The 17444-nt window shown below is 41.2% G+C and overlaps 1 protein-coding gene across 4 annotated transcripts in view; it reads right to left on the bottom strand.

Moving 5' to 3' along the window:
• Nucleotides 1-1450: 1450 nt before the first annotated feature.
• The window catches only part of elfn2a (extracellular leucine-rich repeat and fibronectin type III domain containing 2a), a 201963-nt gene continuing 185969 nt past the window's right edge, over nucleotides 1451-17444 (bottom strand). For all 4 annotated transcript variants that reach the window (XM_008435591.2, XM_017306845.1, XM_008435518.2 and 1 more), the window contains 4 exons: nucleotides 9596-10182; nucleotides 7181-7330; nucleotides 5419-6410; nucleotides 1451-5154 (listed from right to left, as the gene is read on the bottom strand). In XM_008435591.2, the coding sequence (XP_008433813.1) occupies nucleotides 3600-5154; nucleotides 5419-6410; nucleotides 7181-7330; nucleotides 9596-9799 (2901 nt within the window). In that variant the 5' untranslated portion in view covers nucleotides 9800-10182 and the 3' untranslated portion in view covers nucleotides 1451-3599. The remainder of the gene's footprint in view (nucleotides 5155-5418; nucleotides 6411-7180; nucleotides 7331-9595; nucleotides 10183-17444) is intronic.

Genomic DNA, 17444 nt, shown 5'->3' with positions numbered 1-17444 from the left:
GTGAAAAACCTTTAGCAAAATAATTTTTAACAGCAAAACTTCTGCCAAACTGTATCTACTGATATTTGCCACTAGTAAAAAGTGGCATGTTCTCTGCAGCAAAGGCTCTTGGGGTCCATTACTTTATTAATGTTAAACACAGAAGTGGCCTATAGGGCAATGGGGAGAGGAGTATTAACCAGTAAATGTGAGAGTATTTTTGATGTTTACAACATTGGAGTCCATGATGTCTACTGCAAMAATGTAAAGCATGGACTCAGAGATTTAATCAGAAAAAGCAGAAGAGACCTTGCAGCCATCCCCAGTAAGGCTGTGCAAGTTTTCAGGTTCTTTGATAGAAGACCACATTAAGGGCAAGGACAACTCTACAGGGAGGGAGTTCTGTTCTCACAATTTTCTGATTATTGATTTGTTATGTTTGAAGAAACCTGAGCCTAAAAAAGATTGCAAAACTTAAAAAGAGCAAAAACCCAAAACGTGCCGCGACGAATCCCCAAGGCAGCTAGTAAAACAGTTTAAGTAACAACTGAGAAGTTTTGTTTGAGATCGGTAGAAGCCATATATTCAATTACCAAAACACCAGAACTGTTTCTATTAAGACGCCTTTTGATCACAGTGACAATAATGTTAATATCGATTGAAAATTTCATTCAAGACAATTGTTTAAATGGTTCTCCGAAATCAAACACCCGATCTGATCATTTGTCAACGTACCGTTGGGTTTCACAGCTGTGAGCCGAGAGGATTTGACTAATTCCCCAAGAGACCAGCACAAGTCAAACGGTTTCAGCTGCTTCCTCTCCATGTTTACCTCTGGAGCCCAGACACCAACAGTAAATCCTTTAGATTGATTCATCACTGTGGTCAACTCAAGAGAGAAATTACACATTGGTAATCTGACTGGTACGACAGCTAACACACTGGTCAGTTTGGACTTCCGGGTTCTGGTCCTTTGGGGTTGAAGGCATTTGCCTTTGTTCTCAGAGAGTGGCATAAAAAGAAAACTTTGATATCCTGAAATATATTGAAGGGAACACAGGAGCATGGCTTGATCACCACAGGTAGACGTCAAATTAAGTTGCTTACTATTCCTTAAAAGGAATATGAACAAAACTGGATGCATATCATTTCTTTCAAGAGGTTTATATGACCTTTAATAGATAGTGGACTTGTTATTAGCAACTGATTGAATTCACTGAACTGTTGAGTAACTCTGATAATGTCATGTTACATCTAACAAAAACTCTAAGTGAATATGCTGCTCAGTTCTCTCCAGTCGTTCACATGCAGTCATTATTTTAAAAATGTTCCTACACTGGATAATCTAAGACTAACCGATTGGTCATCCCTTGCACCTAATGTAGAGAAAGCTCCCAGCAGAAAGTGAAGATAAGGCAAAACGAGTACATTTTGCTCTCTCAAAAGAAAAATGGAGACTGAGACTTTGAGCTCAAGGGAGTTTGCTGTATGCATTTATTGTTGTTCATTTTACTTTCAGATTAAATAGTATTGATCTGATGCTACAGCGATGATGAGGCTGTGATATTCTCTTTGCAGATGCTACCAGCTCTGTTGGGTCGGAACACAACGGAGGTTTAAAAAGCAAAGAAACACTTGAAAAACAAGCAATACAAGACCACAACTCATCATTTCTTGGAGTTAGAAATGGTGAGTCTTGCAGTTTTCGGAAGAACTATTCTGCTTAAAAAGAGAAGAAAAATAAAGTGTATTGAACAATTGCTTTACACATGATTATGTTCCTTTCTTCCAACAAATTAATTCTATATCTGCCAGCCTTTTGACTAACAGCAAACAAACAACAACAAAAAAGCAATGTTTTTGAATAGATTTAACTTGGCCAACAAGTGAATCTCATAATGTATCTCATTTTTTTTCTTGGTCAAACTCTTAACACTGACCAGACAAATCATTTCTATAACTTTCATAAAAAGCTCTTTGGGTTAATTTGGTACAAATGTAATCAGTGGACATTCTGTACTGACATGATACTCAACAATTCTGAGAAAAAGGAAACTAAGATTAAAAAACAAATATCCAGGAGGTTAAAAAATAGACACTAATTGTCTCCTTGGTAGTTGGCAAGCCTTGCTCCGTTTTCCCTCAACCAGCTATAGCAGCATCACATTTAATAATAATAATAAAAAAAACATAAAAAACACATACACAAGAAGATAGGCAAGTGTAATTAAAATCCTTTAAATCTCACCTCCTAAGGGCACTTTGGTCCATAGCAAGCTACCAGTTTTTGTTTTACCAGAACAGAGAACTGTCAAGCACAGGGAGATGTCAGCTTTATCGAGGCAGAGGCAAAAAAAAAAATACCACATGGATCTTCAGCTCTTTTTCCAGCATCCACTGTGCTTTGGAAAGAGAATTATGATGAAATACAGCTGCAGCTAGAAACGCGCTGAACCTTGCCTCTCCTCTTTAGCACTGGGCTGTTCATAGGAAACCTCTAACCTGCTCTCAGTCTGCTTCTGTTCCGAAATGTGATTACTTGATTCTTTACTGCACGAGCTTGCACCTGCACTTCCAGCCCACCCCTCAAGTAATTTCGGCATGACTCAGCCTATTGAAATGTAAATGCTCCAACTCCAAAGTAGTGCCTGTAAATAGGCCAAAAAGGACTGGAAGTTTTCACAGGATTTGCTTCGCGACATCTAGATCTGCCAAATGAGCAAAACTCTTACTCATTCACAAGTACACTCACAGACCTTCCCAGCTACTGTAGGTTGTTATCTAATCTGTCTATCACAAAACCTTTTGCTCTCATACAGAAGCCTGAGATAAAGAATGACTCAGCCCCTACTTCCCTCTTCAACTAAAATGGGATTTCTCACATTAAAACCCACAACCTGTATGTACACACACCACTGAATATGCGTAGTTGGGTGTTTTACATCAATAAGCATGCTCAACAAACACTGTCCCTGACCTTCTGTTACACTGGCTAATTGCCAGGGAGAACAATAAGCCAGATTAGTATCACTTAATGTCTTCCCCAAAGACAGGTATTCTAATACAACAAATAATAAATCTTCAATTTAGTTTCTCATTACTGCTCTAAATGATGTTTTTATAGAAACCCAGGTGGAAGCAGTGCCGTGGAATTAATGTCCTTTGAATGGTTGTTTGATAGAAATAGAAAAAAACAGATGGACAGAGCTTAAGTTATAAATGCTGCTGTTTCTACTGAGATAGTTGAGCTACAGTGATGAGGTGTACCAGTGATGAGGTAGAAGACACTTGTCACCAAGTTAACTTTGCTCATCAGAATGTACTTAGCATTTCTGCGAAGCCTGCAAGGACCAAAGTGCCCAGTATGAGGCCGTCCGGGGAACAGACCACTCAGGGTTGTGGTGACAAATGTCATCCTCTGGAACCATTTAAAATGTCAATGAACTGTCACCAAAAACATGTTCCAAACTCATCTTGAGATTAGTCAACTCTGGATCTGCCAGATGAATGACCCAAGTCACTCTGCAGAAAGATTCTCATCCTACCTCTGTATTAGTCCGCTGTTGGTGTTCAGCTTAAAATCTCCCACGTAGCATTTGATTCTTTCTCCCCCACCAAACTCACAGCTTTTGCTGGGCAGAAACGCCCTTCCAATAATCCAAAATATCATGAAGATCCTCATCCTTGGCAAACTGCACCTTCTTACGCAATGCGTGGCCCGCGGCTATGTAGGAGGCTTCCTCGCGTGGGTTTTTCTTGTACGGTCGAAATCTCTCCCAGATGCGTAGCGTGCTCTCTGATGAGTACTCCGGACTGGAAGAGTACCCGGAGTTGTAGTTATGGTGACGAGCAGGAGAGAGCTGGGAGTAGGTGGCTGTGGCCTCCCTTTTGGTGCGTCCCAGTGGCTTGAGGAATGAAGCTTTTTGGGCTGGTAAGGGAGATTCGTTGCTATCCTCGTAGTAGAGCGCAGGAAAGGAGTGTCGGTGCTCTGAGCTGTGGTAGTCTGGCTGAACCTCTAAGTGATGCTGCTGCTGTCCAGGCCCAACAACCCCACATCCACTTCCATTCCCATTATTACATCCCATTCCGCCTCCATTTAAACTCACCCCACCACCATTTAGGTTCCCCTTGCCATTTCCACCACAGCCTCCTACACCACCATGTCCCCCGCTTCCACCCATCCCACCACAAACGGCAGGACTCCCCTTCTCTGTTGGATACTTGGGTGGATCACTCCGCTGCTCCGGTATATCCACACTGTACACCCTTGCATTCTTGACGGATACTGCAGCAGGAGTACCACAACGATTCTTGACTGCAGAGGTGTCGGCACTCTGCTGCCTCTGAAGGGGCCGTACCGCATTAGCTGGGGGTGGGTCACGGTAAGGTGGGGAAAGGAACCCACCTCCACTGATGCCAGGTCGCTCTGACAGGGGCATGACCAGGGGCACCGGGGCCATAGAAGGGGGATGAGGCTGCTGATGTAGCTGTGGGTGAGACTGAGGATGGGACTGAGGTTGCGGCTGAGGATGAGGCTGAGACTTTGGATGCACCTTCGGAGAAGAGGCCATGATCTGATCTCCAGAGGAGGCAGTGGAGAGTGGCAGGAGATTGCGGGAAAGAGGTGCCATGCAAGGTGGCTGGGAGGAGGACAGAGAGTTACCGTCGTCAGCTGTCGACACAATATTGGCAGAGGCGTCCAGCTTGAGGGCGTCGATGCAGTTGTTTATGATCTGGTTCACTTTGTCCACCTCCTTAGCAATGGTGGAAATCTCCGATGCAGAGCCACGACCATCATCATCCGAGTCTTCCCCAGCCTCTGTCCCATTTTCAGCCACACCGCGCATATCAACAACTACTTCACCTCCTACTCCTCCAGCAACCAGTACTCCATCTCTGCTCTCTCCGACCATTCCCGTTGTCCTCACATCCATGTAATTGCTCTTGCTGCCCATTGCCTCGGAGAAGGCAGAGGCCATTTTTTCTACCTGGGGCAAGGTGGAGAGGCGGGAAGAGCTTGTGTTTGCTGATCCATGGAGCATCCCGGTGCTGGAAGAGGCAGATGGTGGAAGCTTTCCTCCCGCTCCTCCTGAATGGTGGTGATGAGTCTGCTCCTGAAGACGCTGAATGGCCCCTGGGTCATTGGCCACTGCTGCAGCTGCCTCTGGACCATACCTAAGGAAGCAAATATTGACATTAAAAAAAGGCATTATTTGTGATAAAATAGAATGACATAAACTTTGTCTCACTTTTGATTCAAGCAGGGAGAAATCACGTGTTGTAGTATGACATAAAATCTTAAAGATAATGGAGTAAAACGTCTTCTAAAGTCACCCATTACTTCAATTACAAATTAAACTGCTACAATATCTAAGAATAGAAAAAAAGCAAAGCGCCCTCTTAAGATTAAAATTAACTGTGTTAAAACAATCCTCCCACCTCATCTCCAGAATTGTTTTCTTTACACTTATAGCCTTCTCCTTCTCTTCTTGGATGCGTCGCCGCCTGAGGCAGTAGTAGACAAATCCGAGCACAATCACCATACCAAACAGACATCCCAGGATTGTCATAATGTAGTGGGTAGTTGTGGATGGATTAGAACGGAGGTCCTCCGGGCCCACAGCCCGCGTTGTGAAAGACAGGCAAGTATGGTTGTATCGTTGAGTTTTACTTCCGGACGCCACACAGTAGGTGTAGTTGGTGTGTGGTTTCAGCTTATCTATGGGAATCTTCTCCTTCTTCTTTGTAAGGGACATAATTTCTGTTGCAAAGGTATCATTATACTGGGAGAGGATGTACATCTTAGTGTACGGTTTTGGAATCTGCACAAGAAGAGATGCCGTGTAGAGGGAGACCGACTCAAGCTTAATGGAAATCTGAGGAACGTAGTTGGGATCGGCAGTAGCTGTGGTTGGCTGAGGGTATAGACCTGGGTCAGAATTGTCTAAACCCATCCCTGAGCCATCTGAATCTGGCATCTGGGAGGTCATCCCTGGAATAATCACACCGTCCCGACAGGCAGACAGGAGAATGTTCCGAGCATTCCTTCCCTGCCCAGGCGCTTGGCCCAGGAGGGGATACCCTGTCAGTTCTGGTGGAGTTTCACATTGGAGCCGGTCGTAAGTGTGGGTGACATTGTTGAACTCCTCTAGCCAAGTCAGAAAACTGTAGAGGTCGCACCCACAATGGAACGGGTTCGCTGCTAGTTCACAGACCATTAGCCTGTTGAGGGAAGTGAAGGTAGAGGGGTCAAGGCGGGCCAATTTATTTGAAGATAAATCCAGGCTGCTGAGGTTGGGGCACTCCCAGAAGGCATTGGTGGCAATGACCTCAATGAGGTTGTGTTGTAAAAAGAGGCACTGCATTCGGCCCAGGCCTCTCAACATTCCTTCAGTCAGATTGGTCAGTTTGTTGTAGCCCAGTTGTAGAACCTGACAAGGAAAGACAGAGTAGGTACTTCAAACATTTTAGAAAAGTGCAACCAAAATAATTTCCATTGTATTTATTTAATTTTGTTAACAGCATCTACACATATTACATTTATTAAAAAATATGTGAAATAGTGCAATATACTATATCACATAGTGCATGTGTGGTGTAGTGTATCACAGTTAACATGTGAGTCAACTTGGGGCAAGGCACTTAACCCCAAGTATGAATGTGAGAATGTGGCTCTAGTGTAAAGCGTTTTGACTGACTGGAAAAGCACTGTATAAGTTCAGTCCATATTCTGCAAGTTTACCAACTATTGTAACTATTGTAATGATGTATGAGCCCCAATTCAAGCTGGAGACTTTGTATCACCACAAACAGCCGAAGAGAAAACGTTGCAAAAATGATAATAAAGAAATATTATGCACTGTAATATTTCTTTATTATTTAAAAATATCTTTAATAGTAACTTAAAGACTGTGTATCGCTTTAGATATGTAAGTTCCAACAGAATGCCCTAGCTCTACCTTCTTTTCCCAAGCATGTGAATGAACGGTGATCACAAAAGAAGGCCAATTTATAAACGAAGAGTGCTATTGCATCTCTTTTCCAGTGTTTACCACTAACAAGCATAGAAATGTAACATTGATAAGCAAAACCTTTGCTTTCTGCCTGTAGGTTTCTAGTTTCAACTGTTTGACAAGCACTGTGAAAGTAAAGTGACGCAAACAATCACAAAAAAAACAGAGTTCTGTCTATGATTACCGACCTGAAGGTTTGCCTGTCCAGCGAAGGCCCCATCCTCAATGTAGCTGATCTCATTCTTAGTTAGATTGAGATCAGTTAGGTTTGTGAAGCGGTACATGGAGGTAAAGAGCACGGCCTTGAGTTTGTTCTCATTCAGCCTCAGGTCATGAACCTGAAGGGGACAAAAAAGAAGAAGTTTTTAAGATATGTCCTGCAGTGACAGATAAACATCCTATACCAATAGTAAAGCAAAGTTCTTTTTGCAGGTAAGCAGGCATTTTATTTCAACACAACTCGAAAGTAGAAGTATTGCTGTTTGCATGCACTTATTTTCCTCTTACATACTTAGTTGAGTTATTGTTATAATGAAAGTGAAAAGAAGTTGCATGTAGTTCCAATGAGGTGACTTATTGAAGCTGCCTTATAAAAGGTTTAGCATTTTTGTTTTGTGGAAAATGCTATCAGTTTTTGCCAGATGATGTATTCTGCTTCTTTAATCGCTGAGTACATGAATAGAAAAGAATCAATGCGTAAGCCATGGCTTTGTTCTGCTGAATAGAAGCAGAACAGAGCAGAACTATTTTTGGACCAAAAGAGTAACGATCAAAAGTCAGCAAATGTCTTCAGCTATTACAGCTAGAGATGACTGACCAGGCAGGCGCAGAGTCTGGGAGTAGCAACAGACTCAGACCTGAACCTTCGGAGTCACATAGAGACAGTTACAAAGTCGGCCTTCTATCACCTGAAGAACATTCCAGAATTAAAGGACTAATGTCCCAGCGAGATCTAGGGAAACTCATCTGTCTTCAGTTGAACTGATAACTTCAACAGTTTCTTCAAAATCAGACAACTCCAGAACGCTGCTGCTGCTGTTCTCACTAAGACCAGGAGCACATCACTCCAGGTCTAAAGTCACTACACTGGATCCCTGTAGTTCAGAGAACAAACTTTAAAATAATGTTGTTAGTTTAGACAACACTGAGTGGCTAAGCACCAAAACACATTAAAGATATATTGTATCAACTTTCCAGACCTCTCAGGCCTTCTGATTCTAGTCTGCTCCGCATCCCCAGAACCAGAACCAAACATGGAGAAGCAGCATTAAGTTTTCCTCTAATCCTGAAAACTTCTAGAAAACTGCTGAAACACAGAGTTCCTCTGAATCACAGCTAAAAAACAAATTTGTTTAGAGTGTCTTTTGATGAGTAACAGCTGGAACATCACAAATTGTAATCTGTTTCTCATTGTCTCATCACTTTCCTCTGTTTTGCCACTGCAATGTGATATTTTTCTCCTTTGTTTTTTATTTCCTTTTTAATCATGTGAAGCACTTTGAATCGCCCTGTTGCTGAAATGTGCTATGCTACTGCAGTTGCCTATTGCCTCACCTTGCCTGCCTTCAAAAGCTTTTTTTTTTTTTATTTACAGTGATTTAATAATTTTGTGAATTAGTAACTTTGCAAATTTTCATAACTTGACAGCTTATTATTTAACAGAAAAGAGGAAGGTGAGACAATTGCACAATGAATAAAATGTGCTGGTCCTAATTCACTAATCTTCAAAAAGCATAACGACTTTATAAAAGTGTCTATTTTTTGAACAGGAACATTTAGAGATGTTTCATCAGAATTTCAGAAGAAAATGTTAGAAAAATCTGTGTTTGGGGGGGAAGGTGTTCTACAGTTCATAGACATTTATTTAGGTCAAAATAATTTGGAATATAATGGAATATTCACAAGAAAAGAAAACAGCCCCTGCTGAATAATTCTCTACATTCACTGACACAATCATTTGATATGAAGCCTCATGACACAGGGATCCTCAGCACAGTGGAAACGCAAAGACTGAATCGTTCAAAAGAAACAATTAAGATGCTGTAATGGACCAGTCAAAGTCTAGACCAGGGGCTTCTAAACCAAAGGTCAAAATCGAATTTCTAGATAAGGTCAGATTATTATTATATTGGACTACAGCTGACGAGCAAAAGAAATTACCCTTTATAAGAGCTGAGCTTACGGGTTCTTGTATATCTATCTATATATATTAAAAATATAGAGCATGTTCCAATTTCATTTTCCTGCCCTTCATCTAAAGCACACCTTACTTCTCCATTCCTTTATAAAGGGCTCCTTTTCTACACATCTGTATCTTGATTCACTGAGAATTTTTCATCTCACCAAATCTCAATTTATTCAACTTTTTAGTCTATTTTGTTACAGATCAGCATTTTTAGCTGCTTGTTAAATGGCACACGGGCTGCCATGTTTTATGTCCAAACATGCATTTAAGCATAAAGTCATCAAGTTGTCAAATGAAATCAACAGAATGTTAAAACAACAGAGTGAGAAAAAGCAGCATTATCAGCAGCTTTCTGTGTGTCAGGGAGGAACGTTGCTCATTCTGGGGGGAAGGAGTTCACCGATAACCTGGAACTGACCGTGCTGTTGATGTGCTGGGGGATGGTCTCGTACGGAGGCTGGTTCTGACTGCAGATAGCCAGCCAAACGTAACCTTTGTCCCCCTCTATCAACCAGCAGTCCCCTGTCACCGCAGCAGGCAGGCGCAGGAGCAGCAGTGCAGGAAGGAGGATGGGAAGGAGCAGGGAGGGAGACGGGGAGGACGAACGCTGTCTGGCGGCCATGGTTTGAATTCAGAGTGTTTGATGTCGCCTCCGTTGAAAGGAGAAAAAAAAAAACAGAAAAGAAAAGGAGCTGATGGGGAAGGGTGAGGAACGGTGAAGCGGGGGGAGGAAAGGTAGAGAGCAGCCGTTCAAATTCAAAACTGGGAGCGGTCGAGGTCGGGGCGAGGAGCGCGGAGGAAGATCGGAAAGGAACGGGATGAGGTCTCGTTGGCGATTAAAGCAGGAGGTGGAGCATGGCAGTCAGGCCCGTTTCCGTTTTAGGTGTTCCATGTCAGCGGGTTTGGCAGGACGTCACCCCAGCAGCAGCAGCTCATGGCGCTCGACGACGGCGGTTTTAATTGAATGGATCAGGCGGGAGTCCGTCTCCTAGAAAGGTTCTGGGTCTACAAAAACAGAGACGGACAAAAACAAAAAAAATGGAGAGAATCTATTATTGATTGTAACGTTTATATTAGCAGTTTGTTGTGATCTCAGCTGAACCACTTTGCGACTCTACAGCCGTAATGAATTCAGAAACTTTAGATGCATTTTTAATATTAATAAAGCTCAGAAGTGTTCTGACTTTTGCAATGTAATTAGACGTTAATTGCTCTGTAATTACTCGTTTGTTGATCTCATTAGTGAAGAAGTTTCAAATCTTCACTTACATTTGTTAGTATACGAAGCAGCAACAAACACTCTGATATTATAATCAGTTCTGTCGTCATTTACAAGATTTGCCATTTTGAAATTCTCTCACTACTGGATAGATGAACAACATGAAACCATGTGAGGGGAATCAGTGAGATGGGTTAAGTTGAAGACAGAAGGGCTGCTGTAATTTGCATGTTTGACAGGAGACCAGCTGACATTTAGCTATTTACCTTTCCTCAGGGATTAACCGTGGATTAGCGTCTAATCCGGCGTAAAATATTATGTATCTCATCACGGCAGCATCCAGTCTTTTAATTTGTTACCAAAGTTTTGAATCCCTCCCAGGAAAAAAAAAAGTCTCAAGAAGACATGAATGAAAAGGACTTTATAGTAAATGTAAGAAAAAAAATTACTCCATCAATTTAGGGAATTTTAAACTATTTTTCATCATTAGATTTTTTTTTACTCTCACAGAATAAAAAAAGAGATGGAAACCCAAAAACACACAATGTGTGATTTGGAAGCACATGATGATTATAGATCATATTTGGGTGGATCAAAAGAATCTTAACATCTGACTTCTCATGTGTCACAGCGAGCCAGTAGCTGTCATGCTAATTAAAATGTAATCAGATGTTGAAGCTACGCTGTAAAACCCCCCCAAAAAAACCAAACCCTGGCATCTCTGAAAAATAGAGAGAGTCCTCACCTGCAAGGTGGAGGATTGAACGTGGAAATTTCTCTGATTCGTGCCTGTGGTACGGTCAGCGGATGGAAAAGTTAGCTACGTAAGAATTTATTCGCCGCCCTTTAATCTTCAATCTTTTTCGGAAAAGCCAAAATACACCTCAAGTGAAATTGAAAACTTTTTTCTTCTCACAAAATTGAAGTTTTTGCCATTTCTATCAACTGTTTCTAAGGTGATACAGATCAAAATTACTTTTGTTTTCCTTCTGGTAACTATTACACCTCAATGTAGACCTGCTCTGGGTCAGCGTCTTACAAACACTACAGTTTGTATTTCCACATTTACTTAATGAGTTAAGCTTTACATGACTTTTAGAGGAGTTAACTCACATCTGTTGAAAACAAGGATGTTAATTGAATCATAGATGTTTCAAACCGTTTAGGTGGCAGTGCTAAATGATGGAGCGGTTCTGGTTCTGTAATCTCATTCTGATAAATTAGCCTCCAGTGTTCTTTCCTGCAGCTGTGCTATGCAGTAGCTAACATGTGGCCTCTAATAAAAACAGCCCTCTGTCCTGTGTCTTCAGCTCTCAGGCTGACTGATTTTACTGCTTAGAAGCAGCACATGGAGAAGAGTGTTGACAATAATTGTTAACTTGAAAGTTTAACATTTATTCTCTTTTTTTTTTTGTCTGAATTATGTTGACTCGGGTTGAACTCGAGCGAAAGCCGCACATCTCAGAATTGCTAAACCGTCTCCCCCACCTCCCAATTATGCACTACTTTGCGCTGGTCTATTAAATAAAATCCTAATAAAACAAAATGAAGCATGCGGTTGCAATGAGATAAAATGCAAAAACGTTTAAGGCGCAGGAATTATTATGATTTTTTTGTTTTTTAATGGTTTTTATGAAAACTTCCAAATCAGATGAGATTTTAAAGAGCGTAAAAACAGGCACGGTGTGTTTCTACGCTCTCCTTTTGGGAGTTCATTTTCACAGCACATCCAATGCAAACCGACTGCTGGCCTGACATGGTGTTTACTGCGCTCTGCAGACATGAAAGACGAGTCAGTCATGATTCACTTGAAAGCCAGCTGTTTACTGCGCAGTCCAGTCACAAATGCTTAGATCAGCATCGTTTTTTTTTTCTTCCTCCTTATGATGCCGTAATAATCCTGACCGCGCCGTTCCCGTCTTATCCCATCATCTGGGTCAGCCCGCTGTCACTCACTGCAGTCGTCTGCTGCTGTATTTCATTTTATCTGACAGCCTGCCTCCTTATTCCTTCCCTTCTCCATCCGTCTCTTCCTCCTATCTGTATTTTTCTCAGCCCGCTTATCTCGCTCGCCTTTCAATTCGAAGCACAAATGAATATGCTTCATCACCAAAAACACACCGCTGACGGCTTTTTGTGTTCTCCGGCGCCGCCACCGCGCCGCTCTCATGTAATTCACGCCGCCAGTTCTATTTTTCTAAGGAATCCAAAAAAAGAGAGACCGTCCTATTTCTTTTTTTCTTCTAATTCTTTTACCCTTTGGTATTGTCAACTTTCATAGCTTAAAATTTAAGGAGATTATCACACCTGACAAAAAAAAAAAAACAGTGACCATGTCAGGTCACCTAGCAAATGGAATCCACCAAACTATAACTATTGGCTGGTATCATTTGTGACAGGCTAATGTGGGATTTCCCAGAAGGGGTCAGCTGACGGTGTGACGGTTGTCTGGGTTCGCTCCATGTGTTCCAGCCTCTTTCTGCTCTCTAAAAGCTCACATTTTACACTGATTATTGGTTCCAGAGAGGCTCTCTGGGTAAACGAGGACATGAGTGGGAGCCGTTGTGCGGTCTACAGTAGGAATCTAACTGGGTGAGGTTTTAAAATCTAAAATACAAAGGAAACAAATGAAAACACACACGGTCTTCTTTAGTCACTCTCAATACATGCAATGTTTGGGCATTACATTAATTGGAGCAGTGTGCTATTGTCCCTTTTCATAAAAATGATTCCCGATTTATGGTTTTCCACAACATTTTCCCTGATATGCTCACTGATCCTGTCTAACAAACTGCTGAGACCTTCACAGAGCAGTTCTGTGCATACTGAAATTAAATTATACACAGGTGGACTCTGCTGACTAGCTAGGTGACTTGTGAAGGCAAATGGTTCAGTGCACTGGATTTAAAAAAATGGGGCTGAATACAAATGTATGCCTCACTACTCAGTTTCTATTTGTAACAGGGAAGCATTATGTATGTTCCAGGCATGTAGTAGCATTTTATAGCACTATCAAGTAACCAGGTTACCTTCAGTTGTTATAAACATGTTGTATATATCAGCCTGCATTTAAGTAAAAAGTCAGGACTTTGTAATTTAAGACTTTAAAAACTCCTGCTCTCTCTGAAACTCCGCCTTCAGGAAGTCATCACAACTTGGCTCCTCAATTAACGCTTTAACAACATTTTTACCAGCTTTGCATTGAGAAGTGACTCCTATAATGAGCTCAGGAGATGTTCAGCTCCACCAGGTGTTTGCTAATTGCTGCTGGCTAGTCTGAAGGAACCAAGTGGGGGAGGGGGTCTCTGTGAGGCAGTTCCAAGGAGGAGCTGCACCTGGAAGGCGGGGCTAGGTCCGCCAAGGCGTTTTGCACAGCTGAATGGTTGCCATGGAGATTAAAAAATTTCTCAAACATGCATGAAAGAATTGATGCAACACAGATGGATTCTTTCGTTTCACATTCCCTCTTGAAATTTCAACTCAACCTCAAATAAGATTTTGTTTTGATTATATATATTATATATTACTCTCCAAATATGTTTTGTACAGAGATGTATTGTTTCTGTGTATCATGTTAATACATTACTAAGGTATTTTGCAGACACCCAAACGTGAAACTTTAGGTGTTTTTGTAGCGTTTACCTAAAGATAAGCAGTTTGACGATATATCAAAACATAAAAACATATATGTTAAAGTTTATATTAAATGTATTGAAGTTTGTGGTTATAACGCGAGAAAATATGAGAGAAAATAAAATCAATGGGTGTCAATACATTTGCAAGGCAGTGCAAAAATATTAGCTGAGGAACTGTTCACTACTTTATTTCTGATTTACAGAAAACAGTAGAAAAAAGAGACTTAATTAAGTCTCGAGGAAAAATGTAACATATAAACTTAAACTTAAGCTCCAGTGGAATAGCTGTGCTTTGAATATTAATTGTATTTTCTGGACTGCACATGAGAATCAGGGGAGAACAGAGTCAACTTCTTGGCACTTGGAAGTTGAATGTCTGTTTCACAGACAATCACTTTGGTGGATTAGTTTACAAAAATAAGCAAAGATTAAAACTGCATATGGGACCAGAAAGGCCAAGTCAACATGGCATTTCAGGAAAACATTTTTTGTTTTTTAAAGTATTACAAGAGATCCAGCACACATAAGATTAGAGTAACACGGTAGCAGGCAGAACAGGAAACAAACAGTTGAGAGTGACACACTGCTATTTTTCTTTTTTTTTTATCACAACTTGCTCAGTGAAGCAGTCAAGTGCTCACATAGTGATTCAGAAATCAAATGCTCATCCAATCTTCAAGTCAGACAGGCATAACAGCCGCTATATTTTTGTCAGCCAGCCAAATCAAAGCGTTCCGCCGATCCGACGGCGAATGAGTCAAATACCAAACCTCACATCAAGCCAACATGTCCAACCAACACTCAGCCGGCAATCCAGTCACTTATCCCTGCCAGGTGAAATGCGGAGAGAAATGCAGTGGAAGAAGCAAAACTCCTGCCTGCCCACGTTCTCTTTTTTTTCAGTTTACATAAAGCTGGTGGACATTTAGTTCAAAACCAACATAATTTCTGCCTTTTTGTTGTTGTTTTACTGTTGCTCCGTTTGGTTTTCAGCGTCTCTGTAGGTTTCTTACATTTTCCAGTAACAGATATCCAGGCCTCATTCTTGTAACTGCAGGGACCTCCCTCCTTTAGTCTGCTGTTGTTGTTCTGACCTCTGCTCACTTTAGTTTAGGGTGTGTGTGTGTGTGGGGGGGGGGGGGGGGTGCATGCGGGTGTGTGTGTGTGTGTAACATTTGTTGCTGTCTAACACACACTCTCCCACAGGCACAGCTGACCAGAGGAAGCTCTCAGGTTGTGTGTGTATGCAGCAGCTTGCAGCGCTGTGTGAATGCTAGCTGTTGCACGCTGTGAAGAAAGTGCTACATCAGTGGGTTGTTATTTGGATTTTATGTAATATTCCAGGAAACCTGAGGTTTCTTAAATCAGTCACTATAGTGCAGTGGTCCCCAACCCCCGGTACCGCTTGGTACCAGGCCGCGCAAGAAATAATTAAATATTACCGTTTTATGTATTATTTCAGTATGGAAGATCTTTTATTTTGAAAATCCTTTACCGGACTCTCTGGGTTACTTGCGCGCCAACACTGAGCCCATAAGCAGCAAAATGAGTAAGTAAGAAACAGATCAGATGTCTTTGGAAAGTTTCTTTGCAAAGGGGAAAAGGCCCAGAGAAGAGACAGGAGAATGGATTTATCCCGGACCGGTAGGTGAGTCCCACATTACAAGCCGCTCTGCGTAACATGCAGCGACCGGCTGCTAATGAGGTGCACTTGATTTGGAGGTGACTGTTTTTTCATAGTTAACATTTTTAACTGAATAAACATAATAAACATATATAATAATGACCTTTACATATAATAATAAACATTTCCACATATCATCTCCGATATCCATCGGACTTTCAGTGGCGCGATATGTCAGCTGTTTGGGATTCCCCTCTGTTCTTACGTCACCGCGCTTTCTGATTGGCTACCTGTCACATTCAACAGGTTGTATTCTCATTCCCAATCAGGGAAAAACCCCACAGGCTGTGATAAAAGGGCCAAGACAACCTGAATCGGGCATATTCAGGCTTTAACGGGAACACCAACATGCAGAAGCCTTATCTGACGGTGCAACCCCCCCAGTGGGGACCACTGCTATAGAGGAATTGAATATCATCATAACTCATATTATCCAAGAGTATAATATGAGTATACTCTTTGAAGAAGAGTACGTACGTAGTTGTGGATGGTGATGCTGGAGGCAGGAAAGATCTCCAGTAGTGGTCAGTATACTAGCGAACTGAAGAAGCCTCTGACTGAAGACTGTTTCTGTGTCCGTCTCATAACTGTCATCTCATGCTACCAGCCCAATATCCAGGCTGTCGAGCCGATATTCTACAATTCTCCTGGATGACCCAGTCAGACGTTAGCAGCTCTGCTAATCCGCCTACTTTGCTTTTTCTGTTCCTCTTTAAATCTGGGTGTATGTTTAGAAAGATGAGCAGAGAGATGTTGGAGTTGGGGAGATGATCCTTGCCCGTTATGATCGATGAATAAAATGGTTTAAACTTTCTCTCCTTTCTATGCATCCATTCAGTTTCTGCTTCAGCTCCTCTAGGTGTTTGGGGTCAGAGTACAAAGATTACTTGAGCTTTCAGGATGCAATTTATCTGCTCCTAAATGTCATCCCCATGAGAACCTGTGTAAAAAATAAACAAATAAATAAAATTAACACCTTGCTGCTATGTTTCTGGTGTGTGGTATTTGGTATTTAGGGCCTGAATGAGCCCCCAGTTCTTACTACCTAAAACGGAAGCAAAAACATCCCCCAAAAAATTGTTTGAGCCAAAATTATTCATCATCTACTGATGAAGTAAGTTTAATGAAAAACAACTTTGTGACCTGGTGGAGTAAATCTGCAGAAGAAAACAAATTAAACACTGATACAAATAATTCACTAGTTAAGTTAAATACTGATGAGTGACAACATTGTCACAATTTAATAAATTACTCCTTAAGTAATTATTACGAAGCATCAGAATAAATGTACTATATAACTACACACAAACAAACCTATTTAAGCATAAGGTTGAATAATTCTTTTTGTACACAATTAAATATTTCAATGTTAAATTCATTCATAAAAAAATGAAATCAGTTGTTTTAGTTTCCTGTGTAAAATGTATTTAAAGAATAACTTCAGTGAATAATTGTGGAATAATTGCGTCTCATTGGTTAGTCTGTGGAGCAAGTAACTGCGGACCAATCAGATTGCTGCAGCACATCAATATAAAACAAATATAGAGTTGAATGGCTTCAATAATTACTCATCTAATATATCCCAATTCATATTATTATTACTTTGAGTATTATTATTACTAAACTCTTACTTATATTTTTGATTCCACAGTCATGTTTTGTTTTTCTTAGTGTCAGGACTCATGTTTCAGAAATGGAGTTTACTGTATGAAAAACAATCATGTAATTA

Source organism: Poecilia reticulata, linkage group LG1, assembly GCF_000633615.1.
Source record: "Poecilia reticulata strain Guanapo linkage group LG1, Guppy_female_1.0+MT, whole genome shotgun sequence".
Taxonomy (NCBI): Eukaryota; Metazoa; Chordata; class Actinopteri; order Cyprinodontiformes; family Poeciliidae; genus Poecilia; species Poecilia reticulata.
The sequence above is the reverse complement of the archived record's forward strand: the minus strand, read 5'-3'. Positions and strand labels throughout refer to the sequence as shown.